The sequence below is a fragment of the Triturus cristatus genome, chromosome 11 (assembly GCF_964204655.1).
Source record: "Triturus cristatus chromosome 11, aTriCri1.1, whole genome shotgun sequence".
In the NCBI taxonomy this organism is placed as follows: domain Eukaryota; kingdom Metazoa; phylum Chordata; class Amphibia; order Caudata; family Salamandridae; genus Triturus; species Triturus cristatus.
The window spans coordinates 839,269,467-839,294,768 of NC_140594.1; the positions used below are offsets into that span (position 1 = coordinate 839,269,467).

General features: G+C 43.6%; 1 protein-coding gene across 4 annotated transcripts in view; it reads left to right on the forward strand.

The window, feature by feature from the left end:
* LOC146785506 (uncharacterized) overlaps positions 1-25,302 on the forward strand; it is a 691,519-nt gene that overhangs the window by 310,481 nt on the left and 355,736 nt on the right. For all 4 annotated transcript variants that reach the window (XM_085634607.1, XM_085634608.1, XM_085634610.1 and 1 more), the window contains one exon: positions 15,100-15,226. In XM_085634607.1, the coding sequence (XP_085490733.1) occupies positions 15,100-15,226 (127 nt within the window). The remainder of the gene's footprint in view (positions 1-15,099; positions 15,227-25,302) is intronic.

Sequence of the window (25,302 nt, forward strand, 5' to 3'; positions counted from 1 at the left end):
AGATCAAGATCTGGTCACATAGAGACTGAGAAGGGGGAATTTATCTACTCAATGCTTTTGGGTGGATGAAGGGCTTTATAATTGAGAAGATAGATTTTTTTATCTTGGCTGGCCTCGAGTTTTTTTTGGAGTATGGGTATGATATTGTCTCCTACTTGTTTTGAAAGCTTTTTGGTCTACTGGGTCATAGGCTCTTCTCCACTTGCGTTCTAATTGCTTACATTGGAGATGTAGTTGAGCTAAAGCGGGCGTAAACCAAGGGGCTTTATGTGATTTGGCTTTCACTTTCTTATGAAGTTGTTCTAGTTGCAACAACTAAAATCTAACTCACATTGCTAGAATATTCTGAACTTGAAAAAAAATCAGACACTGAATTGCAGTTTATTGACCCACACTGTGGAACACGTTCCATACCTACACATGCTTTGAGGCAAATCCTCCGACTTTCAGAAAGAAACACACCTCATCTATCTATCATGACTCCACTTGCTCTAGCAAGAAGTGCTCACTACGGCATATTAACTCTCGGGTGATAAGCTGCGCCATACAAATTTACATTACATAAATCTTCTCATAATTTCTCAGTCTGTGACTTTAAGAAACAGGCTACTTCTCCCAGTAGGTATAGCATCATTTGTTCTAGAGCCTATTTTGTACAAGTGATTAAATTATGGAACATAGAACGTGCAGTACTTGAGTACCTGTCTCTAGGTGCTCTCTGCCAAATCTTAATGCAAGAGCTAAGTGGGTCAGAGATTATTCTGAATTTTGAGTGCAAGGTTTCTTAATGTCGATGGAGACTGCTCCACCTAGCCTAGAACTAGGGGCCCATTTCGGCAAATCATCTATCACCACAGCTGGAATGTTCATTGTAAGCCAGGGTTAGAAGACTTGTGCTGGAGAACAGATGGCTCATGTAGTGTTCAATTTCTGAATTACATTTTGGTGATCAGGCTATGCAGCATCATAAACACATTTATTTGAAAGGCTGAAGTATTTAATGCAATTGTCTTCCACCTACTGGCAGTGCATCGTGTGCCTGTCTTCCGAGAGGCAGCCTTGTCTCTGTCGACTGGCACACAGGCATACATCCAAATCCTTCGCTACTTGTAGCTCTGTGTCCTATTTATGACAATCAGTGGCCAACTACAGGGCATTAGCTTAGTCAAGAAAGAAGTTTGCCACATTAAATACCTTCTCCACTAATAGCAATCACTTTTAAGCAGTAGAACGGGCGCTAGTCTACATCAACCATAACCAGAACACCAACAAGCTAACATTGACATAGTAGACTTCATTCCAGTAGCTGCTAGGATCAAGCTACAGAAAAAGTGGTTTATAACAATTACCCAAATCTGATAGTACTTTTCCAAACCTGCCATGCTCTGTACCAGAGTCCCAGCAGTATGAACAGTATTGTCCTAGAAACCACGAGGCAAAGTCCAAATAGTACTGCCCCAATTCTCAAAAAAACAATACCATTTAAAAAACTTTATGTAAGAATCACGTATCACTCAGCGCAAAAATAATAGTGAGCGAAAACCCACTGCACACTCACCAAACAATTGCATGACAGAACCCCACCAGCGAAACGCTAGCGTGACAGAGGACACAAACTTGGACCATAAAAATAAAACTTGTAACAAGCGACCATTCACCAACACCTGCCACAGGGCTAACGCTAGCCCTACCCACTTTGAATTAGATCGTTTAAGAATAACCTGCAATACAACCATTTGAAATAATAAGAAACAGTCTGTCAACATTCACCACCTGACTGTGAAACAGCCAATAGGTGATATATAAATGTACTTACTAATTCTGACCACAGAAATAAAAAAATACTGTCAAGGTGACACAGAAAGCTCGATCATAGAAACTAAAGCATCAAGTCAAGTCAAGTGACCACAGTTAAAAATAGAATAACTACTATGGTAGGGGAAAAAAAGTTGTCACGAGCAATCAACATGGAAACAGAATACATACCACCAACGCAGCAAAATACGTGGGTGTGCAAACGTCATTCAGCAGTATAGATTTTAGCTTCAATGGTTTTAAACAGAAGCACAGAAAATTATAGCTTCGACGTGACTTAGTCATTTTTAGTGCGTTCAACTGGTGACTCCCACAGAGAACAAAAGCTGGCTGTGATTGTTGATATATTTGAGAGATGCCCTTGTTACAGCTTATTTCTCATTTACTTGCTGGGCGTTTTAATTCCAGCACTATTCAATAAGGCTCAAATTGCACACCAAGGTGACTCCTTATGGCTGGTTCCTCTGCGAAGCCCTGAGTGAAGCAGCAGAGAACCTTCACTCTGCTCTTTCCCGCCCAAGTGACGCACACCGATGGGCGCGGTGAGAAGCCTGATGCGCCGTGAAGGTCTTCAGACTCCGGTGCTTAAACACTCTCTGACACCAGAGGCCATGTCTGATGGGCTCCACTGGCTCAGTGCAGACTTTGTATGCGCCTGCAGTGCGTACAGAAAACTCATTTAAACCACTATTTCTCCGAGTTAGTGCATTATTATAGTTAACCCAGTTCAGGAACAAAAAGAGACGAACCTTGTTCACTGCTTCTGAGCTGCCCTGCCAGAGAATGCTGTTCTAAATTAAAGAAATGTCGGGATAAGTAAATTCAGTTTACGCACTACAGCCGAGAAAATAACAGGCAGCTCTGAGTTGAGGCAGCGGAGCGGCGCAGCCCATCACGATTCGCCCCAGAACCGTAATTTAAACTATCCAAGGCCACAAGATGCAGTTCAACGTCCGGTGTGTTATGCAATCTTCGGGTCGAGTTCGCGCTATACAAAAATGCACACAAAAAAGAAATCCGCATTTTCTCACAGTGACTTATTCCTGATCTTCGGAGAAAACTCACTCAAAAACCTCCCGAGTGTATACCATTATTCTACTGAGCCGTAAAAAAGGCACTGCGCACTTTTATAGCAGAGTTCACCAATTCATGCCCTCTGTATTCGTCTAAGCAGACTTATTACCAAAAACACATCGCCACTTGACACGTCCCCATCCACTTCACTGCAACAAGCCATCGTCCTCCAAAAATCTGCCCCCTTTAGCCAGGCCTAAGCAGCTAAAGCCTGCTCCCGTGGACTGCAGCTGCAGAGTGCGAGGGTGGGGAGGAAGGGGGAGCAGGGGCACGAGAAGTCACGGACTCGAAGTAAAGGGGCCAGTAGCCATGGAAGGATACGAATGACCACATGACCGCCATAAGGAGGCACTAACAAGCCTAAAACCAATCGGAAGGCAGCATTTAGGACCGACAAAGACACATGCTAATGAAAAAGATGGACAGAGAGTGGGCGGAGCTTTTACGGAGCTTCCACTCCATACTGAATACTGCATGCCTCGCAAAGCGAGCAGCACATGCACACTGCCACTATAGGCTCGACCTAAAAAGTAGTCCTAAAAGAATGGGTGACAATGGCTCCTGCATATTTTTTATGTAGTTGGGCTGTGCACTCGTTTAGGGCTCAACACTGGAAGAGGCATGGCGTATGCTTGCCCTGGACAAATCAGGAGAAGGAACAATGGAGCAACGTGGGAGCCAGCCAATGGCAAGCGTATGGGCAGGCTGAAGCCCACAAAGCCGATATAGCATGTCTCGGTTCATATAGCGCATGCGCACCGTCGAGACCTAAAAAATTGGGAAAACCACACGTAAATTGTTTCTGGTTTTTAGCTCCTTCCTGAGCACAGCACTCTTATGTGATTATTAGCCTTTAACCCCATAGTAATTTGGGCAGTTGACATTGGCGTAACACAGGACCCCCAGACCATGCAGTGCAGGGGAGCCTGAGTTTCAGGGGGCCCCCTCAGCACAGTACTCTGGCCCCAGAGCTCCTGATTAAATCTGGAGCAGGGGCCCCTCCATGAAGCTTGCAGGGGGGGCCATTCAAGTTATGTTACGCCACTGGCTGTTGACCTTGAGATTGGGTATCTCAACGGGGAGAGTCATTAGAGCACATTTAAGCTAGCCTATGAAATTTGAAGATTCTCAGCTTCCGGTCACAGATGGAAGAATAGAATTGATTCACCTTTTCTCTCAGCAGGCAAAAGCACCTCCTACCACATCAAATCCATAATCCAGGTACACCATGGTCATCCAGCTCCATAGCTGGCCCACTGCTTTTTTATTTTGCTAGTGTCCCCTTCTCCCTCCCTCGCTTCATGACATCATTAAAGGTGTACAGCAATGGTGCAACTTGATTAGAAGACCCTAGCCCCAGGAACAGAATATCATCTAAGTAATGACAACACTGCCTGTCCGTGCCATCTACTCAAAAGCTCACTCCAAAAAAGTGATGAGCTGCTGGAAGTTGGCACAAAAAATAGGATAACCCACAGGCATTTATTTGTAAAATAAAAAAAAAGGATCCTTTAAAATGTAAATCTAGCAAATGTAAGTTGATTGGATATACTATTAGCAAACTCAGATAAGATGTAATACCAGCCTCTGCCAAAAGCCCTTTGGATTACATCGAAGCATGTTTATTGCATAATCTGCCTCAGCAGGCTACAGCCACAAATTACCCAGGCACAAAATAGCTAGCGCTCCAATGGCCATTCTGCAACTGTGGCATTTTCCTGGTGGGCTGAAGACTAGTGGGCTGATTTCAGAACTGGACGGTAGCCATCTAACCATGAAGCCCCCCTGTTGTTGCAGCATCCTGCAGTGTCAGGATTGTTCGCAAATTTTTTACAGGGCCTAATTTTGGTTTCTTATCTGGCACTGTCCTCCAATTGCAAATTGACTTGTTGATCCCCAGACTAAAAAGGCAAACATAGCTGACCCTGCTACCCTATGAAATGTAGGTGCCCTATAGCTTAGGCAAAAGCAGTCATATCCACTGCTAAAATATGAGCACACCGATGGGTTGAAATGCTACCTTCACCGGAAGCTAGCACATTTCTGTGTAAAATCAAACGTACAGAGTCTACTCCTACTGGAGGAGAATTCCCAAACTTCTGTATCTTGATGACAATCAATAAGGACCTTTGGCGTTACTATGTCAAAAAAGTGTTTTCTTCAGCTCCATATGTAATGGAAGGCATACATAGAGATGAAGTGGTGGCTACGGCCAGTGAAGCAGTAAATAGCGTAAATTGGAGGGAATAGGATATGAGAGAAAATTGGATTATCACAGTTTGTGAAAAGTTCTAAGAAGTAGAAGTCTTGAATGACAGTGGTACCCTATAGGAGCTCTAGTCAAAATTCAAATTCTAAATCTTTATTTGGTCTAGTTGGAAATAGACCATAAAGGTACATAGTGTAGAGTCGTCCGTTAGCGTGGGATGTCTGGTTCCTGCCTCGTAATTGAAGCAAGCACACAGTGGTACTGCACACCATAATCTTTTTTAATGTATTTATTGAGTTTCATCAATCCTAGAATTAAAACACAAGCTTATCCTTGAAAACATTAAGACACCTGTAGCAGTTCAGATTAGTTTATTATGCAGATGTCCATCCTAAGATGTGTCCAAAGCTGAAACTCACATTGAGGTCTTCTGTACTCCACTATTTTCTCACTCGCCTTGGCATAATCATTCCCTGGTCACACACCAGTCATCATGTCTGTCATTTTATCACACTACCCTAGGTCACTCAATAGTAGTTACCTCCCTACCTCAGCTATGATTTGCAGCCCAAGTCGCCTGGTATTTCCTAAGTCACTGGTGAGGGTGTAGCATGGTTGTTGTGCACCCTGAATATCTTCCCAAAAATAATGAAGGGACCCAATATTGAGGATGAAAAACATATTGATATGTATGTTTAGATTTTGCAATATCTAACTCTACACATATGTACTTAAGCGGTATATATATCTTCAAGGAATGTAGATGTTGAGTTAGGAATAGTAAATCTATACTTCCCTATATTCACTTACCTTTCATTATTTTGTCTTTCGATACTCTGTCCTTTATATTCTTTTACCACAATATTCTGGGGGTACAATAGGGTGGTATCCATGAACATCAATTTACTAAAAGGCTGGGGTGGTGAAGTGACACAGCATGCTATTTTACCTTTACATTCACACACACACAAATGCTATACACACACACAATCATACATACGCTATCTCTCTCTCACATAAACACACACTTGCCTGCACTCATGCACTCAACATACAACTAAAAGCATTTTTAACTTACCTCTGCTGCAAGGGAGGGTCATATCCCAGCTAACTGTACTCAATTTTTTATTACACCAATAGTGAACAATTTATTGTTGTTCAATATTGGTGTAGTAAAAATAATTGACAAAAAAACGAGATTGGAGCCTCACCCAATGTCCATGAGGACATGCTGCTCCTGTGTTCCTGGCACTGACTTTGCTACCTGTGAGGCCAGGAGTAGCAAGTGCAGTGCCAGGGGTCACAAGGAAAAGCCAGGGGTGCCATCTTACAAGTCTCCCCAAATTACACAATATTATTCAGTTCTCCCAATGTTCCCATCACACGGCAGCTTGGCCTCTGCAGGGTCAGTCAGATGCATCAGTATTTCAACCCGCTCCACTAGATCATTGGACAGCCATTTATTCCTTCATGTAATTTTAATGTGCTGTTCCTCTGCCAAGGCCTACTCTGCATGTCTTTTCACTATAAGTCCTGTATTGGGGGTCTCAACAGGGTCCTATGAATTGCAACCACGATGGTACCTAATGCAGCAAATCTGTATCTCATTTTGTTTTTCTTCCTCGCAGCCATTATTCAAAGTCCAAGTAAACACTGCTTCATGATATTCTCAGTTAAAGACCATCTTGTGTGGCATAACCACTACACCACTGCATCCCAAAATTCCAAACTATGTGGACATTGCCATTACCATTGGCAGGACAGACCAATTTTGAGCCCATCTTACTCTGGCCTTCTTGACCTCTGCTTCCTTATCTTGCTAAATACAGAGTCCCCCCACCCCCCTTGTTAGAAATTGGGTTCTCTGGCTGGCAGGTTTGTTGCCTGTCCAAGTAGGGACCCTTCCTTCTAGTCAGGGTAAGGGGGATTACAATGCTAAAATAACCCCTGCTCGTCCCCTTGGTAGATTGGTATGAGCAGTCAGGCTTATATCAGAGGCAATGTGTAAAGCATTTGCACATAGCCCACAGTAATACAGTGAAAACACTATAAAAGGACACCACACCAGTTATAGAAACATAGCTAATATTTATCTGTGTAAAGCAAGACCAAAACAATAAAAATCCAACAAAAATAGACTTAAAATACAGTTCCTTGAAGTTGATAGCTCCATCCAGGGCAATCATGGCATCATGAATAAACAAATAAAACAGTTCTGGCCGACCGCGGCGTTGTGAGCCAACTATGGTGTCGGGAAGACCCGCAAACAGTACCTTGAAAATGCAGGGCAACGGGGACCTTGAAGTCATACACGTTGCAGGTCGAACTCAGTGAGGTTGATGCCAGGAGTGCCAGCGTTGGTTTGCATCGGGGCTGAGGTGTAAAGTGGAGCGGTGTGACATATGGTTCCCCAGGTTGCCATACAGGCCGCAGCTCAGGGGCAGTGTCCTGCAGCGTCGGTAAGACCAGGGCTGTGGTGCGAAGTGGGGCGGTGCATGTTGTGGTGCTGGCAGGTCACAGTGCAAGCAGCAGCGTCCTCGTTGCTGAAGCACTGTCATTGGTAGGTGCCGGCGTCAGTAGGCCTAGCTGCGGTGTGGGATGGGGCAGTGCATCGAGTAAATTATGAGCGATGCCACGAGTTCATGGTGCAGGCAGCGGCATTGATGTCGGCATGGAGCAGCGCGTCTGGGATACCAGAATGGTCATGTGAAGTGAGGCAGTGCGAAGTGCGGTACCCTCAGGTAACAGTGCAAGCAGAAGCTCGGTGGCAGTGTCGAGTGGCATCGTTAGTGAGATCAGGGTTGCAGTGCATAGCAGGCGGTGCTCTTTGTGGTGCCAACAAGTCACAGAGTCAGCAGCGGAGTCGTTGACGGCGTCGGGTTACTTTTTCCTCTGTGACAGCTGAAACATGCAGTTCCAAATGGGGGTACCCAGAGGATGGTGAAGTCTTTGGTGCGGCAAAGACTTCCAACAGGAAACAAGCCCTACTTCAAACCATTGGAGAAACCTTAACAGCAGGATTCAAGAAAGTTCAGCCAGGTCATTTCACTGCTCAAGACAGAAACAGCAATGAGAGGCCAACCCAACAAAGCAAAAAACAGCAAAGGGGCAGTCCTGTCAATGTCAATGTCAGATATTTTTATATAGCGCGCATATCACCAATCGGTCTCAGGGCGCTTTGCAGCCAAAGACAAAGGAAAAAAAGAAAACATCAACTGAAAGCCCAACCTAAGTTAGAGGGCAAAAAGCCAGGTCTTAAGTTTTCTGCAGAAGAGTAGATGGTTAGTTATAGAAGTTAGTTCCACAGGAAGTTGATTCCACCAAAAAGGGGCAAGATAGGAGAAGGATCGACCTCCATTACGTACCGTACGGATACGTGGCTGGGCGAGAGAAAATCCAGAACTAGATCGCAAAGAGCGTCCAGGGACATACCATCGGAGCTTCTTAGCCAGATACAATGGACCAGCTCCATACATTACCTTGTGGGCTAGACTGAGAATTTTAAAACTCCCTCTTTGGCGAACAGGTAGCCAGTGCAGAGTTTTGAGAGTAGGGGCGGAGGGGGATCGAGTGGGAAGATCAAGAACCAGTCTGGCGGCCGTATTTTGTAGGATCTGAAGTTTACACAACAGATCCTGGTTAAGTCCAGTAAATAGGGCATTACCATAATCCAGGCGGCTAATTATAAGACCCTGGACCAGAGGCTTCCTTGATTCCGGGGGTAACCACTTGAAGATCTTCCGAAGCATTCGCATAATCCCAAAACAGGTCCCAAGCACCTGATTTATATGGGTCTTCAAGGACAAAGACTTGTCAATCATGATGCCGAGATTACGCACTGATTGCTTAGGCTGCGGACAGATACCCAACTCTACCGGCCACCAATCACTGGACCAAAGCTGTTCCGCTTTTCCGAATAGGATAACCTCTGTCTTGCTACCATTTAGTTGAAGCTTGTTCTCATTCATCCAATCATTTTTACGGATCAGACAGTTTTTAAAGCGGGCTCGCACATCTGTTAGATCCGACTTGCAGGTAACAAGCAGCTGAGTATCATCAGCATAGGAAATTGTTTCAAATCCGTAAGTCCTAATGATGTCGGCAAGAGGGGCTAAATAGACATTAAATAGCATTGGGCTAAGAATAGAACCCTGCGGAACCCCGATTGTGATTGGGTGAGTTTTAGAGGCAATACCATTGACAGATACCGTGGTAAAACGGTCAGCCAGGTAGTTCTCAAACTACTTTAGGGCCTTCCCTCTGATACCCACCTCCCACAGCCGATGTATAAAAATGCTGTGGGAGATGGTATCGAAAGCTGCGGACAAGTCCAAAAGGACTAGAATTGCAGATTCTTGATGGTCCAAAGCTAACCTGATATTATCCACTACTTCAACAACGGCAGTCTCAGTACTATGAGACGCACGGAAGCCAGACTGGGAGGGATCAAGGAGCCTATTTGTCTCGAAAAATGCTGTCAAATGTTTATTTACTAGCAGTTCCAAGACCTTCCCAAAATAAGGAAGCAGAGAAATGGGACGATAATAAATAGGCAGACTTAGATCCGCTCTGGGCTTTTTAAGTATAGGCTTAACCAGTGCATGTTTCCATTTGCGAGGGAAGGTAGCTTGATCCAAAGATAGGTTAAAGACTGATGTAAGAACATCCACAAATAAAGGTAAAATTTTGGCACAGGCACGGGGAGGAAAAGGATCGGCAGGGGAGCCAGATTTAATCCTACCTAGGCTTTCAGAAACTTCACGACTTGTTATCGGATCAAATTCAGTAAGGAAGAGAGGGCTAGTGAGTTCAATGGGCAGGGGCAATTCACTAGTATTGGTCGTAGGGTCACTCAGGATGGGTTCTGAAGACAAAAAAGAGGCATAAATTGTTTTGATCTTATTGTCAAAAAACAGTGAGATAGACTCAACCCACTCTTGAGTGGGCACGCAGGAGGATTGTTCAACCGTGGGAATGGTGTATTCTTTTAGTATTTTAAATAATTCTTTACTAGAGTGGGCCGCGTTGTTAATACGCTGTGTGAGATAGGCCTTTTTTTGGGATTTAATATTATTAATGTAAATTAAATGAAGTTGTTGATATTTCCTGCGATGTTCTACAGATTTGGATTTCCTCCACTGACGTTCGGCTGCCCGAGTTTGTTGTTTAAGACCTTTTAAAGAGGCAGAGAACCATGGGGAGGCTTTATTTTTTATTTGTACCTTAATAAGAGGAAGGGCTATATCTAAGGCTTTCACTATAGAAGATTCCAGATTAAGGGCTGCTGATTCTGCCGTGTCGGCCTTCTTATCACGCAATAAGGCTTCAAAGTGGAGCAGAAAGGTATCCATGGAGAGTTTGCGCCAGGGCCGTATCCAAATACTGCCCTTAGGGCCCATTATGCTAGAGGTCTTAATAGGCATACTAAATTTAAGAGTAAAATGATCAGTCCATAGGACTGGACAAGGAGATTCAATATTGGCATTCAAGGAGTTAGTAAATACTAAATCCAAAGTATGGCCAGCTATCTGAGTAGGTCCCGTTACCTACTGTGTAAGTCCCAGCGTGAGCAATGCATCGAGGAGAGGGGCTGAATCTGATAATACTTCTGCGTGATAGTTGAAATCACCAAGTAATATAAAGAATTCTGCAGCTAAAACATACAGGGCGATGACTTCTAACAGTGTATTAACAAAATCTGCCTTGGGACCAGGGGGTCTATAAATCAGGGCCCCCTTCCAGGATTCCGGGCTGGGCATTTCAATAGAAAAAATTAAAATTTCTAATTTAATAGAGGAGAGGGAATCAAGAACGCTGATCTTAAAAGGGGCCGTCGTTGCGATCACAATGCCGCCGCCACGTCCAGTTTTCCTGTCAAGTCGGGTCAGCTGATATTGAGGGGGGAATGCGGTAGCTACACTCACTGACGAGGAGTCCTGGAGCCAGGTCTCAGTGATAAAACATATCTACGGCTTTTCTTCATCTAAAAGGCTCCAAAATTCAGTCGCATGTTTAGGAAGCATTCAGATATAGGGAAGACACAGAATTCGTGCATGAATTAAGATCGTTAGGCAAAGATTTACCAGTTTTGTGAGTGCAGGTGCTTGGCTCTCCTCTATTGGTAAGGACAGGTTCAGATATCTTAAGGCGCACAGATGGATGCAGATACTTGTTAAAGGAGACTTTCTTGTCAGGATTTAACATATGAAGTTCCCTGCTAGAGTAACGCAACATCGTGTCAGCCAACGTGTGCCAGTTACTTCAAGGATCAAGCTGTCGGGCGGCAGTCGGGCACGGACGGGCTCAAACAGGCTTGCTTTTGGCATGCTGCCGGGCGCCGCCGGCACGCCACTGCGCGCGTCCACGCCCCGGTCGGCGTTAAGAAGGCAGTCCTCCACAGGCAGCTCTGCTTCTTGAGAGGGTCCTTAGTCCAAAACTGTTCTAATGTTCTGGGGTCAGTACCCCAATATTTATAAAACATTTCCCTTTGAAGTATTAGGCAGCAAGCCCCTCTTGCTCAGTAGAAACCAGTTCTGTCATCTTTAGTACAGCTTCACTACAGGATGTGGAAACAGCATTGTGTAGAGCAGACGCAGCCTTTTCAGTGGAAGCACCTCCCCCTACCATTGTAACTGCAGAAAGGTCTATCCAGCTTGGCTATAAGTCACCCATGAAAGACAGGGCACACCTCAACTCCTCTTGTGAATGCATATCCCTAGCTCCTGTCACTCCAAAACCAGAAGATGAATACACAAACAGGCAAAGGCACAGAAGATGGTTAACAAAGAAAGAGCACACTTTCTAAAAGTGGCATTTTCAAACACACAATTTAAAAACCACCTTTACTAAAAGATGTATTATTAAATTCTTAGCTCAGGGAACCTAAACTCAATTTCTCTATATTTTCCCTATTGAAAGTTACACTTGTAAAATGTTACAAGGTAGCTCCAAAGATTACCTATGGGAAAGGCAATCATTCAATAGTGAAAAACGAAATGCATAATATTTCACCAGCTGGACATGCAAAGCACACCAGCACATGTCGTACCTCACATATAGACTGGACCCTGCCCATGGGGCTGCCTTGGGACTGCATTAGGGGTGACTTACATGTAAACAAAGGGAAGCTGAGGTCCCACTTGGCAGGTCGACATGACAGTAAAAACTGCAAGCAGACACTGCAGTGGCAGGTCTGAGACACCTTTGAAAGGCTACTTGTGTGGGTGGCAAAACCAGTGCTGCAGAACCACTAGTAGCATCTGATTTCCAGGTCTTGGGCACACACAGTGCACTGTACTAAGGACTTACTAGTAAACCAAATATACCAATCATGGAAACCCAATCATAACACAATTTACAGTAGGAGCACCAGAATAGCAATGTAAAAGTGCACAAAGACACTAAACCAGCAAAAACGAAGTCCAGCAAACCATTAAAACAGAAGGTCAGAAAGCAAAAAGACAGGAGAAACACGCCAAAAGATGCCAGGTCTAACACCCCTGGCCCCCTCATTTGACTTAGAAACATCACCCCTGTATTTGCATTTGTTGGGAATGTCCGCTAATGTCCAGATTTGCCTCACCACTATACACATACAACTGTACCTCTGTGTAAAATCCCCTCTCCCCCCAGCTGGTTAGTGATATCCCCTTCATTATGCTTTTGAAGTGTTTGATACTCAATAGCCGCATATCAAAGACAACGGTGGGCATCTTAAAACTACTTTAAGCTCTTTTCCTCCATACACTCCCCACCTGCCTAACAACATATTTGTAGTTCCCAGAATATTGCTCCAATCATTACAGCTTTTTGCAGTGCACCCTGTGGCTGAGCTCCTTCCAAAACATCTTTTTCCCAATTGGACCCGTCATCAAACTAGCTTACAGCATGCTGCTATTACAATGCTGCATAGTATAGTAAAAAGATCCAGGAGTTCTAGCTTTCCCCCTTGCCCCTTCAATTCCTCAACAATTTTAGCATGGTCAACTTCATCCAACTGTGTCGGCTACCCAGATTAGCAAGCTCAGTGCCTGAATACCCTCACAGGTGACAAGAAGCACTCTACAAATCTACTTGATTGAGTGATATATCCCAATTAGCAATTCTAACATGCAATTCAACTCCCAGTAGCTCTAATGGCAAAGCAAATAAGACAGAGGGCAAGGGACATCCTTGGCTGCTACTTAGACAAAAAGACAGCAGAGCAACGTACATAGTCAAAGGAAAGAGTACAGTCCATGAGTGATAGGAGATGTGGCTGGGTATTGGATTGAAACTGCATTGTGGTTTAGTGCTCTTTAAAGAGAACAGTCTTCTACTCTCTTCTCAGTCAGTCAGTCAAAGATTCTTTATTCAACCGTGTTGGGACAGCCCTTATGGAGACAGGAATGTTGCTCCAGATCCTGGGAGCATAGCTGGAAAAGTTCTGCTGCCTTGTTCTTTTCTTTTTTACACTTCTTGGTCTCCAGTCTGGGGGTGGTATTACTATTGGTGTGCCAAAAACCTCTAGAGGGATTGTGAGCTTGCCCCAAAAGAAGCAGTGGTGCTGGTCATGATGGCTTTGAAAATGTAGCCGGTTTTGAAGATGGTGAGGCGTAAGGAGTAAGGAGTGGCAAGGTGAAGAAATGGGTTGTTGTACAGGTCCAACATGCCTATAGAGTGACGTCTAGTCACTAGGACCTCAAATTAATTAACAAGCAAAATAACAAACTCTGCACTATAATGACGGCTCAGGCATGTTTTCATGGCTTGTCTAAACTTCTGGTATTCATCAATAAGGCAAACCTTTACAGAATAGGAGAAATTACTTCCAGAAGATACATGTGAAAATAAAGCAACCATTACCTCAATCACATTACCAAAAAACCATTACCACAAAATTAACTTTTTCACCATTGCTCACTCATTACTTAGCCCGTGCTTTAAGTAAAAAAAAGTTGGGCTTTCTGAAAGAGGAGTAGACTAAGAAGTCTCGGGAACATAAAACACCTGACCTATGGAAGTATGCACATGGCCATAATACATGCAAAGTAGAGTCATGTGCTTGGCAATTTCATAAAGATAGTCTCACTGGACATTAAACAACCAAAATCAGAAGGAAATAAATTATCAGCGCCAGTACTTCTCACTACTGCTATCTTTGGAGAGTTAAGTGTATCACGTGGATACCTTGGTTATTCAAGTGGATTGAATTAGTGGCCCTGGGACACCAATGATAATTAACAGTATCCATCCTTTTGCTTTGTCCCATTGTCCCAAAGGGGACTTTGGTACACATTGCATTGCAGCTGAGGCATGTGAGTGGCAGGTAGCTACAATTTTGTTTCTTCAGCTGGGGCAGGACAGATTTAGAAGGCTCCCAAGAGCCATGGTTCAACCACAAATTGTTACACCAAACCCCCACACACCTGTACGGGTCAAGTCTGTTCTATTCTCCCCATTCACAAATGTAGTTTTGGTTTACTTGGCAAATTCTTTTGAGATGATGGGTATCTTTGTGCGGAGTAGAGATGGTTTCAGCAAAGCACAGGCCTGCTTCACTTTGCCAGTTTCAAAAGCAAGGGGCAAAAGCAGCTCACAGCCATAAAGGTAAGCCTAGTGTGTAAAAGTATTTCTAGGGGCAGATTGTGATGAGAGTAGAAGAATATAATAGACTGTTAATGACGCCTAGGAATGTGTATCGCATCAGCGCCAAAGGATGGTTCTTCGAGGGCATCATTGTACAGAAAAAGTTATGTTACTGGCCCTCATGTACTGTGGGTCAGAGAGCTGTATGTCCAATGCTTCTTTTCTGGCATCTCACATGATTGAAAGGTTAAATGTTTGTGAAGGTCTGTTCCTTTGTGTTTCCCTTTGGACCTTTTGGTAAATATGTTGGAGTCATTATTGAAATCCAGCATCCTCGTGTGGCATAATTGATAGGTCTCTAGAGGCACAACACAGTGTCAAGCATAGCTAACACAAGTGTCACTTTTTGTTTTTCTTCATAAATCCTTCTCCAGTTCAGAATGAGGCTCTCCATGGACTCTCCATTGCTCAACATCCTGCCACTAAAGCTACATCCTTTCTCCCAGAGCACCCCATCAGGACTGGACTGCGTTGGCTGGAGAAGGCGTATCTCAGCACCAGGTACGTGCCAATTTTTCCTTCTCTAGCCCTGCGTATGGACGGTTCCTCATAATTGTATACCCCTTTTGTACCAGGATGTACGGGTAGGCTTTACATGATTACACTGATGTGTTAGAATCCACACTTTGACTTCACATAGAGTGTATTTTTTGGGGTGATTTTTAGGTCACGCCTACACAGCACATGCACTGTGCTGTGAGACGTATTGTTTACAATTCAGTGGGCTTACAACCCTCCCACAGCATACCATTATTTGTTTTCATTGTCGCTCTCATTTGCAATCTTTCAATTGCTTAGCTCCTGTAGCGTTCCCTTACTTTCTTGTGTTAGCTCATCCCTTGCGCTTGGATCAATTACATGTTTTCTTCCTCGTCTTTATTCTTCCTCAACTTTTTGCAATGCACTATTTTTATAACTTTTTAAGCGTTTCAGTATTATTCCTGGACGTGCAGTGTGCTTTCCTACTTTAACACAGGCATACAGCTTCTTATTTATGTTGCGTCTCTATAGATGATTTATTTGCACCCACAACTGTACTACTCTATGCCACTCTACTATACGTTAAGGCACTCTCCACCACTATACTCCACTTTACGCCACTCTACACCACTCCACTCTATGCCATTTTACTCTACGCCACTCCACTCTTCTCTACGACACTCCACACCACTTTACGCCACTCTACACTTTTATACTCTATGCAACTTTCCTCTACACCACTCCACTCTACTCTAGCACACTCCCCTCTACTCTATGACACTCTATGCCACCCCACACCACTTTATGCCACTCCACTATACTCTATGCCACTCCACTCTCCTCTGTGCCACGCTATGCCTCTCCACTCTTTGCCACTCCACTCCACTCAACTCCACACCTCTCCACTCCACACAATGCCACTTTAAGGCACTCTACGCTAATCTATATTCAACGCCCTCTACTCTATACTCCTCCACTGTATGTCACCCTATGCCACTCTACTCTACATCAGTCTTCTCTATGCCACTCTACTCTACGCCACTCTACTGCATGCCACTGCATTTCAGTCTACGGAAAGAAGCACAGGCACACCAGCCCTGGCACTAAAATGCACTCCTTTTGCACATCATTTCAGGCAGCTGGGCACATGCAAGACAGACAATAAATTAAGTGGGCTGACACACTGACACCCACTGTTGTGGGCAGAAGCAAAATGTGAAAGACACTTAAACGGGCTAATGGATGAAAAGGGCAGGATTAAATCCACAACATGACTGTATATATGTATGCATTTTTGATTGGTAATTCTTTGGAAGACATGAAGTTGGTGAGATAGATAAAGCTGACATACTGTGGTGAAAGCGAGAATGGTATGCACTAACTTAAACATTTAAATCAGTATCTCAGTACATAATGAAAGTACCTTTGTTTAATATGAGTTCTGTGGGTGATAACTCCTTTTCTTTGTTAGGTGTGAAACTTTGGAATATTTTGTTTGAGTATATTAAGTAAAGAATTTCCTTTGGTAGTTTCAAAAAGGGTGTGAATCTTATTTAGTCTAACTTATCCCTGAGCCATGAGACCGTTCATAGTAGGGCGTATCTAAACCACATGTATACAGATCAAGGAAAATGTGCCCCATTGTGACTCCCCACTGGATTCGTATTTTGGTTTTGCAGTGTTTGATCTGCTGGTGACGGTTCCCTTAGCAGTATGTAGGGGTCCATGTAGAGTCCAGCGGGTTATGTTGCAATAGGTGGTCGTGCTGGACGACCTCAACAGTACCTTAAATGGGGTGGCATGTTGCAGCATGTTGTATATGTGCCTCTGGTGTCTCTCACTTGTCATCTTCTTTGAGTAACTTGACATTGAGATTAAGGAAAGTGAAGAAAAGCACACTGGGGGTTCAGGGGGTAGATTAATGAATCCTATGGGAGACCAGAGTGCCCTTGTCCACCTACTGAGTTCTTTGCCACCTTAAAAGAATCTCAAAATATCACCTCCAACTACGAGGAAGCAGAATGGATCGTCCTTTAGATGTTATAAGAGTTTTAGACTACTTATCCAACCAAGTATTGGACAAGAAAAAGCGATGCTTATCTATTGAAAAAATTGTGCTGTGCACACGGCTGGGCAATATCAGCATTATTATACAAATAAAGATTTAAGAAATGAGTTTAAAGGTGTGACAGTGAGTGTCACAAGGTGCTTTCCGTGGCCTCTGTCCTTGTATAAATGGGCATATTTTGACGCCACTGATTTTGTAATTGTTTGGTATCGGGTCGCAGCGTTGAGGATGTCTGTTCTTTGCCATGTGCATACTTCTATTGAACCAGTGGTCGAAGTGGGCGGGAGCTGTTGAGAATAGCGTTTCGTCCCAATCTTTTGTAATTTTATAAGAACATTTTCCTACCTTTTGTTAAAAAACAATGGTTTCAGGACTGTTACGCTGCCCTTGAAGTGCTCTAGCTGACAAGGAAGGCAGGGGGTTTCTTGTACTTTGAAGCCAAGGGAGAGACAGAGAGCCACAGAATAAACAAGCCTCCTCACTAGGATGTGTGGTACCTGAAAGAAATGTAAATGTGTGCAATTTGTTCACCACTCAATATGAAACTCTGCATAGGAGCCAGTATATTTTTTTCATTGATGGAATAATTTGAGCGACTATGGTGCGAAAGTCTTATTCTTTTTGAGAGGAAATGTAAAGGGTGTTACTAGCAGAGTTCTGAAGTGCGTCCTTGTAATAGAAACTCATTTTAAAAAAGCTTACCACTTGGTACAGACTGATTGTGTATTTCTAATAATTGATATTTCGAAAGCACCTGTTTTATCTTAAACTTTAAATCACTTTAAATATTTTGTTGCAGCCTATTTTACACTGTTTGTCAACTCATTTTTAATCAATGCCTTGCATATTAACAGCGCTTTCAGGCACGGGCCGGGATCTTGTAGCCCTATAAGTGCACATGACTATTTCCCACTGCACCAACCATGATGTATATCTGTGATTTTCTCGTTACACACACATCTTCATTGATTGTGTTAACTATTAGCACTTTCTTAATGTAAAAGAATGCATTTCCAACAGATTCCTTTAACGTGCATTTATTTTGCAATTAAGGCGTGTGGGTTATATTTTATATGTATTTACTTTAAGGTAAAAGGACAAGAAAAATGAGTTTCAGAATATTTTGTTCTTTTTAGTCACATTCTTGGTACTGCCCCTCCCCCACTCACTGACCCCACTCCATTGAACCCAAGACCACAGTTCTCATGCTTTTCCTTTATACACTTCAATGGTTGCATTGAAGGAAATGGCGACCCTCAAGCCTTGAAGAGGATTCCTTGTACTTTGCTTGTGACTGTAACCTGTAGATCGGAACTCTGTCCGTGGGTAGGTTGGCCCATCTGAGGCAAGTGTGTTAGGATTTAGGGTGTGCCTGGTGCCTAGGTGTGTTTCATATAATTACTTTCCTTTTATGGTTGAGTGCTTCTGTTGTGCTGGCAATCAACAGCCAAAGGGGTCATAGTAAGGTTTTCCGTACACTAAAAGTAAGATGTTTTTAATACGTGAACCTGAAAAATGAAAATACGTAAAATGTATCATGTGACAATTAGTTTGCATTTTTGTTTGGTGAATTATATAGTTGTAATTAATCAATATTAGAGGTGTGCAAGCCACTCATTGCTCAAGCCTGGTTCGGCCAATGGGTCAGATATTTCAAGGGCTTGAGTTGTCCTTGCGTCATGCAAGGGGACGCAAGGGCAATGCAAGCCCATAAGTGAGATTTACTATGCCACGGAGAGCCACCTTGCGGATATCAATATCTTTGTTAAGTCAGGCGAAGCCTTTGATAACAACATTAAAAAAATGAGCGTCCAGCTTTTCCTTACCATTACTTTGTACTTTTTTCAAGAAAGACTTCTTGAGTCATCTTGATTTAACATGTGAAATGTGTATTTATTTATAACAGTGTACTAATTTACCTCCTCAAAGAATTAGAGACAAAGCATTGCCCTTTGATGTTAAAGAGGATATAGTCAACCAGTGGCTTAATTGCGCAATGTGTGACCAGAAAAACTAGGGACCAGATGTAGAAAGACTTTTTGCAGTTGCAAAGGGTCTGGCTCACAGAATCGGGCCATTTGTGACAGCTAAGAAGCATTTTGGTATGTAAGAAACCCATATTGCGATTTGTTAATGCATTACTGAATAGCAATGTGAGTTTGCGACTACATACAAATTCAGTATATGGAAGGGGTGTGTTGTGGGTGTTTGTCGAAGTACTGAATCGGAATGTTATGTATTAATGTTTTACAGCCTACTGAAAGATAGTAGTAAGGCATTTGCAAACAGGAAGGGACCCATTCCCCTTTGTGAATGTTGAGAAAAAAAATGTTAAGAGTAGGCTGTGGTCCCATGGGCCACTTTCTACTTTTCAAAAATGGTAGTTAAACATTTCATTTTTATTTTTAAAATGCATGCCGTTTTCCTTTAAGGAAAACAGGTTGCATTTTAAAACATGCGTTATTTAAAAGTAAGGCTCCCAGTTTTATGTTTTTACTGATTTTTACAGATAAATACATACAGAAGACAATGTGTTTCCTGTCTGTATTTATTTTTCAAAGCAGAAAAATGCTGAAAGTGTGAGTTCAGCGACGGCCCGTATAGGGCGTGTTACCGGGGCGGTGACGTGGGGCAGAGGAGGGGCAGGGTGGGGGGTTGCAAAATGCGGCATACGGCCGATTGCAGGTAAGATACGGAAAAAAAAAACGAATATCGTTGCGCGCGCAGCATCGCCAAATGCGATACAGCGCGCGTAACAAAATTTGTTTTATTTATTTTTTTCGTAACTTACCTGCAATCGGCCGTATGCCGCATTTTACAACCCCCCACCCTGCCCCTCCCCTGCCCCACGTCACCGCCCCAGTAACACGCTCTATACGGGCCGTCGCTGTGTGAGTTACTTGCCATGCTGTCTTCCGTGAATTCCAGGCCAACATCTGAGCAGATAGACAATATGTGGAGTTAAAAAGTACAATGAGATTTCTTTAAATACCAGCATATTTTATCGCATATCTGAAGTGTAATGGTAATATTGACCTGTGGGTGTAAAGTTTTCTTATATATGGCTGCTTACTTTGCTAAACAACGACAGGCATCAAAATTTGAGTTCATGTTCATTTGTTAAATAGATGTGGAAATGTACCATTTTACGACTCAATTTATTCTCAAAACAAAATAAATATGGACAAATGCCAATAAGATGGACAAAAAATAAATATGATTAAATACATAGAGAAATGTTTAAAGAAATGGGAAAAACGGGAGCCCTATTTAAAAGCAATCACAGACATGGTGGTCTGTTGACCTCAGCAGGCCACCATCCTTGTGATGGCTGCGATTCATAGGGGGTCGCAATTTGCAAGCTACCCCACTAATATTCACGAGAGAGGTCGAATTGTGACTCAATACTAATTGAGTTTTTGCGAACCGAGCTTTTAGTACATCAGTCAGTTCACAAAAACAGAATGGATTCAGTAAATGTTGGTGCACGATTTGCCCTAGGTTCTATCTAGGCCTGGGCATAGTTTGCAGAGTGTTGCAACGCGGAACTCCTCGAAGTGCTGAAAAAACTCTGCTGCGCTCCACGGAGTTCCACAAGCAGCGAAGTGCAGTATGTCGCACTGCTCGTTCTGATTTTTAGTAACTGGAGTTTTCCCGCACTGTAAAATCTGTGCAAATGGCACCAAGCACAGAGCAAGAGGGCGCTGCTTCTTTCTGTCACTCGAGTAGATGTTCTACTCGAGCGGCAGCTTCCTCAACACGAGTGGTATGTTACTTAACGTGAGCAATAGCAACATGCCATGACCGACTGTGTTAAGAAATCTCACCGGGAGGTGCTCCAGTGTATGATTTTACTTGTCAAGCCGTGCGAGAGGAAAAACTCCACGTCACTTCAAGGAATGGAGTTTTTTGGAACTCTGCGCTCCATGCAAGCGCGGAGTGGGCAAATCTCTGCGAACTCCGCTGGCAGAGTGGAGTTCACCGCCCACGCCTAGTTCTATCCCGGATTCCCTTCTTGACTATGGTGAGTGTTGTTAAGTATTTACTTCACTTCACTGTGCCTCCTTTTCCTTAATCATCACATCATCACATCGACAGGGCCTTGATATAATTTGTATCAGGATCTGCGCTCTACAATAAACTCTTATTTTTGGATTGACAGACTATAATGTTTCTCCATCTATAATAATAACATAGACCATAACTAGGGGGGACGTGGGAAGTGACTTGTCTCTTGGTTCACTAATGGCATAGTGTACAGGACAGAGAGGCAGATGGTTCATGAAAGTTTCTAAATTCATGTTTAAAAACTATGAACTAAGGGCCACTTAATGCTGTGACATCATCTCATGTGCTAATGTGAGCGCTTTTAAATGTTAAATAAATACAATTTGTTGACTCTTGAAGAGTCGTTATCTTATTATGCATGACGTTTGTTGCCCAATTTAATTGCAAAATGTTTTCATGGCTCAGCATGTGCTCTGGCTCTCAGAGCCAAGCCACAACACTGGTTCATCGCTGGCTTGGTGTCCCGATTAATTTGACAGCTTGCCCACCTCTAATCAGTATAACAGATGTTTGCATGGTTTAATCTCTCTGTGATCTCAGGTACAACAGGCACCTACAATGTGTTGCTGCTTCGGCAATTGCTAATGTAAACTATTTAACTTTTATGTCTAAAAATGTAGAAAACAAGCTGTATTGCGCTGTAGTGATCAACCAAGAGGCCTCGCACCCCCCACGGTGCAGGGGAGCCCTCAAGCTCCGGGGGGCCCTTCAGCAGGAGTACCCTGGCCGGAGAGCTCCTGATTGTGTTTGGAGGGGGCCCTTCCACGTACCGTGCAGGAGTGCCCCTTTAAGTTTCATTACGCCCATTTTCTCGTGATGTTTGTAGAACTAGAGTATTCCTCTCTTCAGCAGTGGGACTTCAGGGCCCCCTGCTGTATATTTATGTGTGTGTGTGTGCATGTGTGTGTTTGGGTGTCTGTGTGCATGTGTGTCTGCACGCGTTGCAGTAGGAAAACCCACTTCATCGCCCATGGAAATCCTCCCGGATGTAGAGTAAGGCAATGCAGCGCTTTGCGCTACGTAGCCTTACTGATGATTTATGAGGCCACTCAAAGCCACACAGGGTGGCTTTGCTTGGCTTCATAAATTGGAATGAGAGCCCTGCATCAAGCAAGTACCACTTTACATGGTAGAAGTGTGAAACAGGGCTCTCAGAAATAAGCCCCTCTGTTTCCAGGGCTGTAAGAGTAGGTTTGGCTCTGACATAACTCATGCTGTGATGTATAACCTCACTAGAGGCCTCATTACCAATGCCCTTGTAATTGCGACAGAACCAAATAATGCCCTGATAGTGGTAAGTCTGGGGACTGGGGGGGGGCAGGGGTCCTGTACAAACAATGGGGGATTCGTAATGAGGCTGAGGGCAAGCAGGAGGCTCTGGAGCTACTATTGCACATCTACAGGCTCACGTCGGACACAGGGGTTTTTATCTTGGTCAGGAATATTGAGAGGATGTGACCTTCTGATTATCCAACAACGATGATGGCATATCTAGTAAATATACAATATACAACAAGAGTGGCATAAGGGCAGTTGCGAGGGAGTGTGGATTGTTAGAGGTACTAAGGTGCAGGAAACACAATACTTTGGAAAACAGTCAGCATTCTCAAATACCTTATAAACAGATAGGATGAGAGGAAGGGAAGGAAAGGGAGGGGGAGGGAGGAGAGAGAGAGAGAGATGTTTTCTTTTGTAGGTGTATTTAAAAATCCAGATGAACTCAGACAGAGACCTTGGCCGAAGGGGGGTGAAACCCTGAAACCAGTCCTAGGATGCTTGTTTCCAGTCCACGGAGGACCTGGCTTGGCAGTTCGGGCTGGACTGTTCCCATTGGGCACAGGGTCAAGACTGATTTGCATATGGCTGGGTTCAAACTGGAATGGCATGGTGAGCAAAAAACGATGGATTTAGGCCCAGATCTCTGTACTGGGGGGAATGTATGACATTGTTCTGCATTCTGTACATCAACTGTTGTTTTTGCATTTGTCACCCCGAGTGGGACGGGTATGCCCAGACGAGAGTCCCGTGCTCTCCATGCCACTGGAATCAAGCTATCCTGGCTGAAGAGGGGTGAAAGCCCGAAACCGGTCCTAGGATGCTTGTTTCCAGTCCAGGGAGGACCTGGCTTGGCAGTTCAGGCTAGACTGTTCCCATGAGGCACAGGGTCAAGGCTGATTTGCATATGGCTGGGTTCAAACTGGAATGGCATTGTGAGCAAAAAAACGATGGATTTAGGCCCAGATCTCTGTACAGGGGGGAATGTATGGCATTGTTCTGCATTCTGTCCATCAACTGTTGTTTTTGCATCCACAACAAGGGAACACACAAGCTCCATCAGAGGCCTCTTCTAACCAGCCACCATGCTTAGGTGGCCGCTACAGAGCCCACATTCCAGGTACAGGCACTAAAGGGAATATCCACGTCCTCCTGCAATAATTCCGAAAAGAGATGTCCTTATAGAAAGAAGACATCAGTAAAGTGATCTCGGGCTTGGATCACCACCTCCAATGAGCTGAAACACGCATAGACCAGGTCGAAAATGATCTTGCCACCACTTCCTATGAGCAAGACAGGATATAAAGTCTGCTGTCCTCCCTTCAGACACGGTAATGGGATCTCATAAATAAGACAGAAGACATGGAAAACAGATCAAAGAGAACTAAAATCCAGAACAGGGGCATCCCAACCGAGATCACTAACAAACTTCTTGCAACATATGTAGAGGCATTCTTCAAACAGATCCTGCAAGATACAGTCTTGGAGACTATTCAGTTGGACCGCACTCATTGAGTCTTCGCTGCCTCCAACAGCAATCCTCTGATCCTAGATGTACTTACGAGAGTTCACTCCTTTAAAGAAAAGGAAGCCATCATGGTTGCAGCTCGAAAGCAAGAACCATTATCATTCAAAGGTGACACACTTTGTCTTTCAAAATGTCTCCTCCCATTCTCTCGTGCACCGTAGGGTCTGTAAAGATGTCACAGCACGCTTATGCCAACATGGCATCCCCTACCACTGCAGGTTCCCTTTCCGCCTGAACTTCAGTTACAAAGGCACATCACACTAAGTGAAAAAAGTGCAGGATGCCAAAGAAATCCACAAATTGTTGGAGCTATAACCTAAAGTAGTTAATTGTGCATAATGGCTTACTGTTTGATGGATCTGATCCATCCTGCTGTGTTGAATATATGTTCATGTGCAGTACAAAAATTATAAATAAATTGTTTTTAAAAAAAAGAGTAGTGGATGGGAAAGGTTGTGAGTAGAAGTAGGATGGTAGACACAAAGAAACTATTTCCCTTCCAAAATTGTTTCAAGAAGTGTGTGCTGTAATTGTCATTATCAAAATACTCCCACAGAGAGTCCTTAACAATGGATAGATGATGAGGGCATGTGGATTTTTGATAAGTTGAAAACAACAGATAAAACAGCAGTCATTAGATCAATATGCATCCCTAATGTCAATAAAAAACATTTCCTTGCACGATTGTCATGATTAAAAAGATGGCATTCAGACGGACTCGGATACTGATGGGCGGAGACAAAAAGCTGATCTTAGATCCTATTTTTAATATACTGGGGCATTTAGACGTTCACAACCGCAAGGATAGAGGCTATTATTAGATTTGATTGGTGACCATGGCTTGTCAGACATCTGGCATTTATTACATACCCCGATAGGTATTACACAATCCATTCTTGTCCCCAAGGCAACCTATAGTGCATAGATTCTTCTTTTGCTCCATATGCCATTACTGCCAGAGGCAACCTGCTGCAAGATCCTAGAGGCTGGTATCACTGATAAAAGTACAGTTTAACTGGTCTTTGACTTTGGTAGGTGTTAGAAATTGGGCTATCAGTCGACTGAGGTATGAGCCATAGGCAAGCAGCAGCCACAATGCTAGTCAGGGTAAAAAGCAAGCAAACCGTAAATTAGCCTGTGCTCACCCTCTGGTAGCGT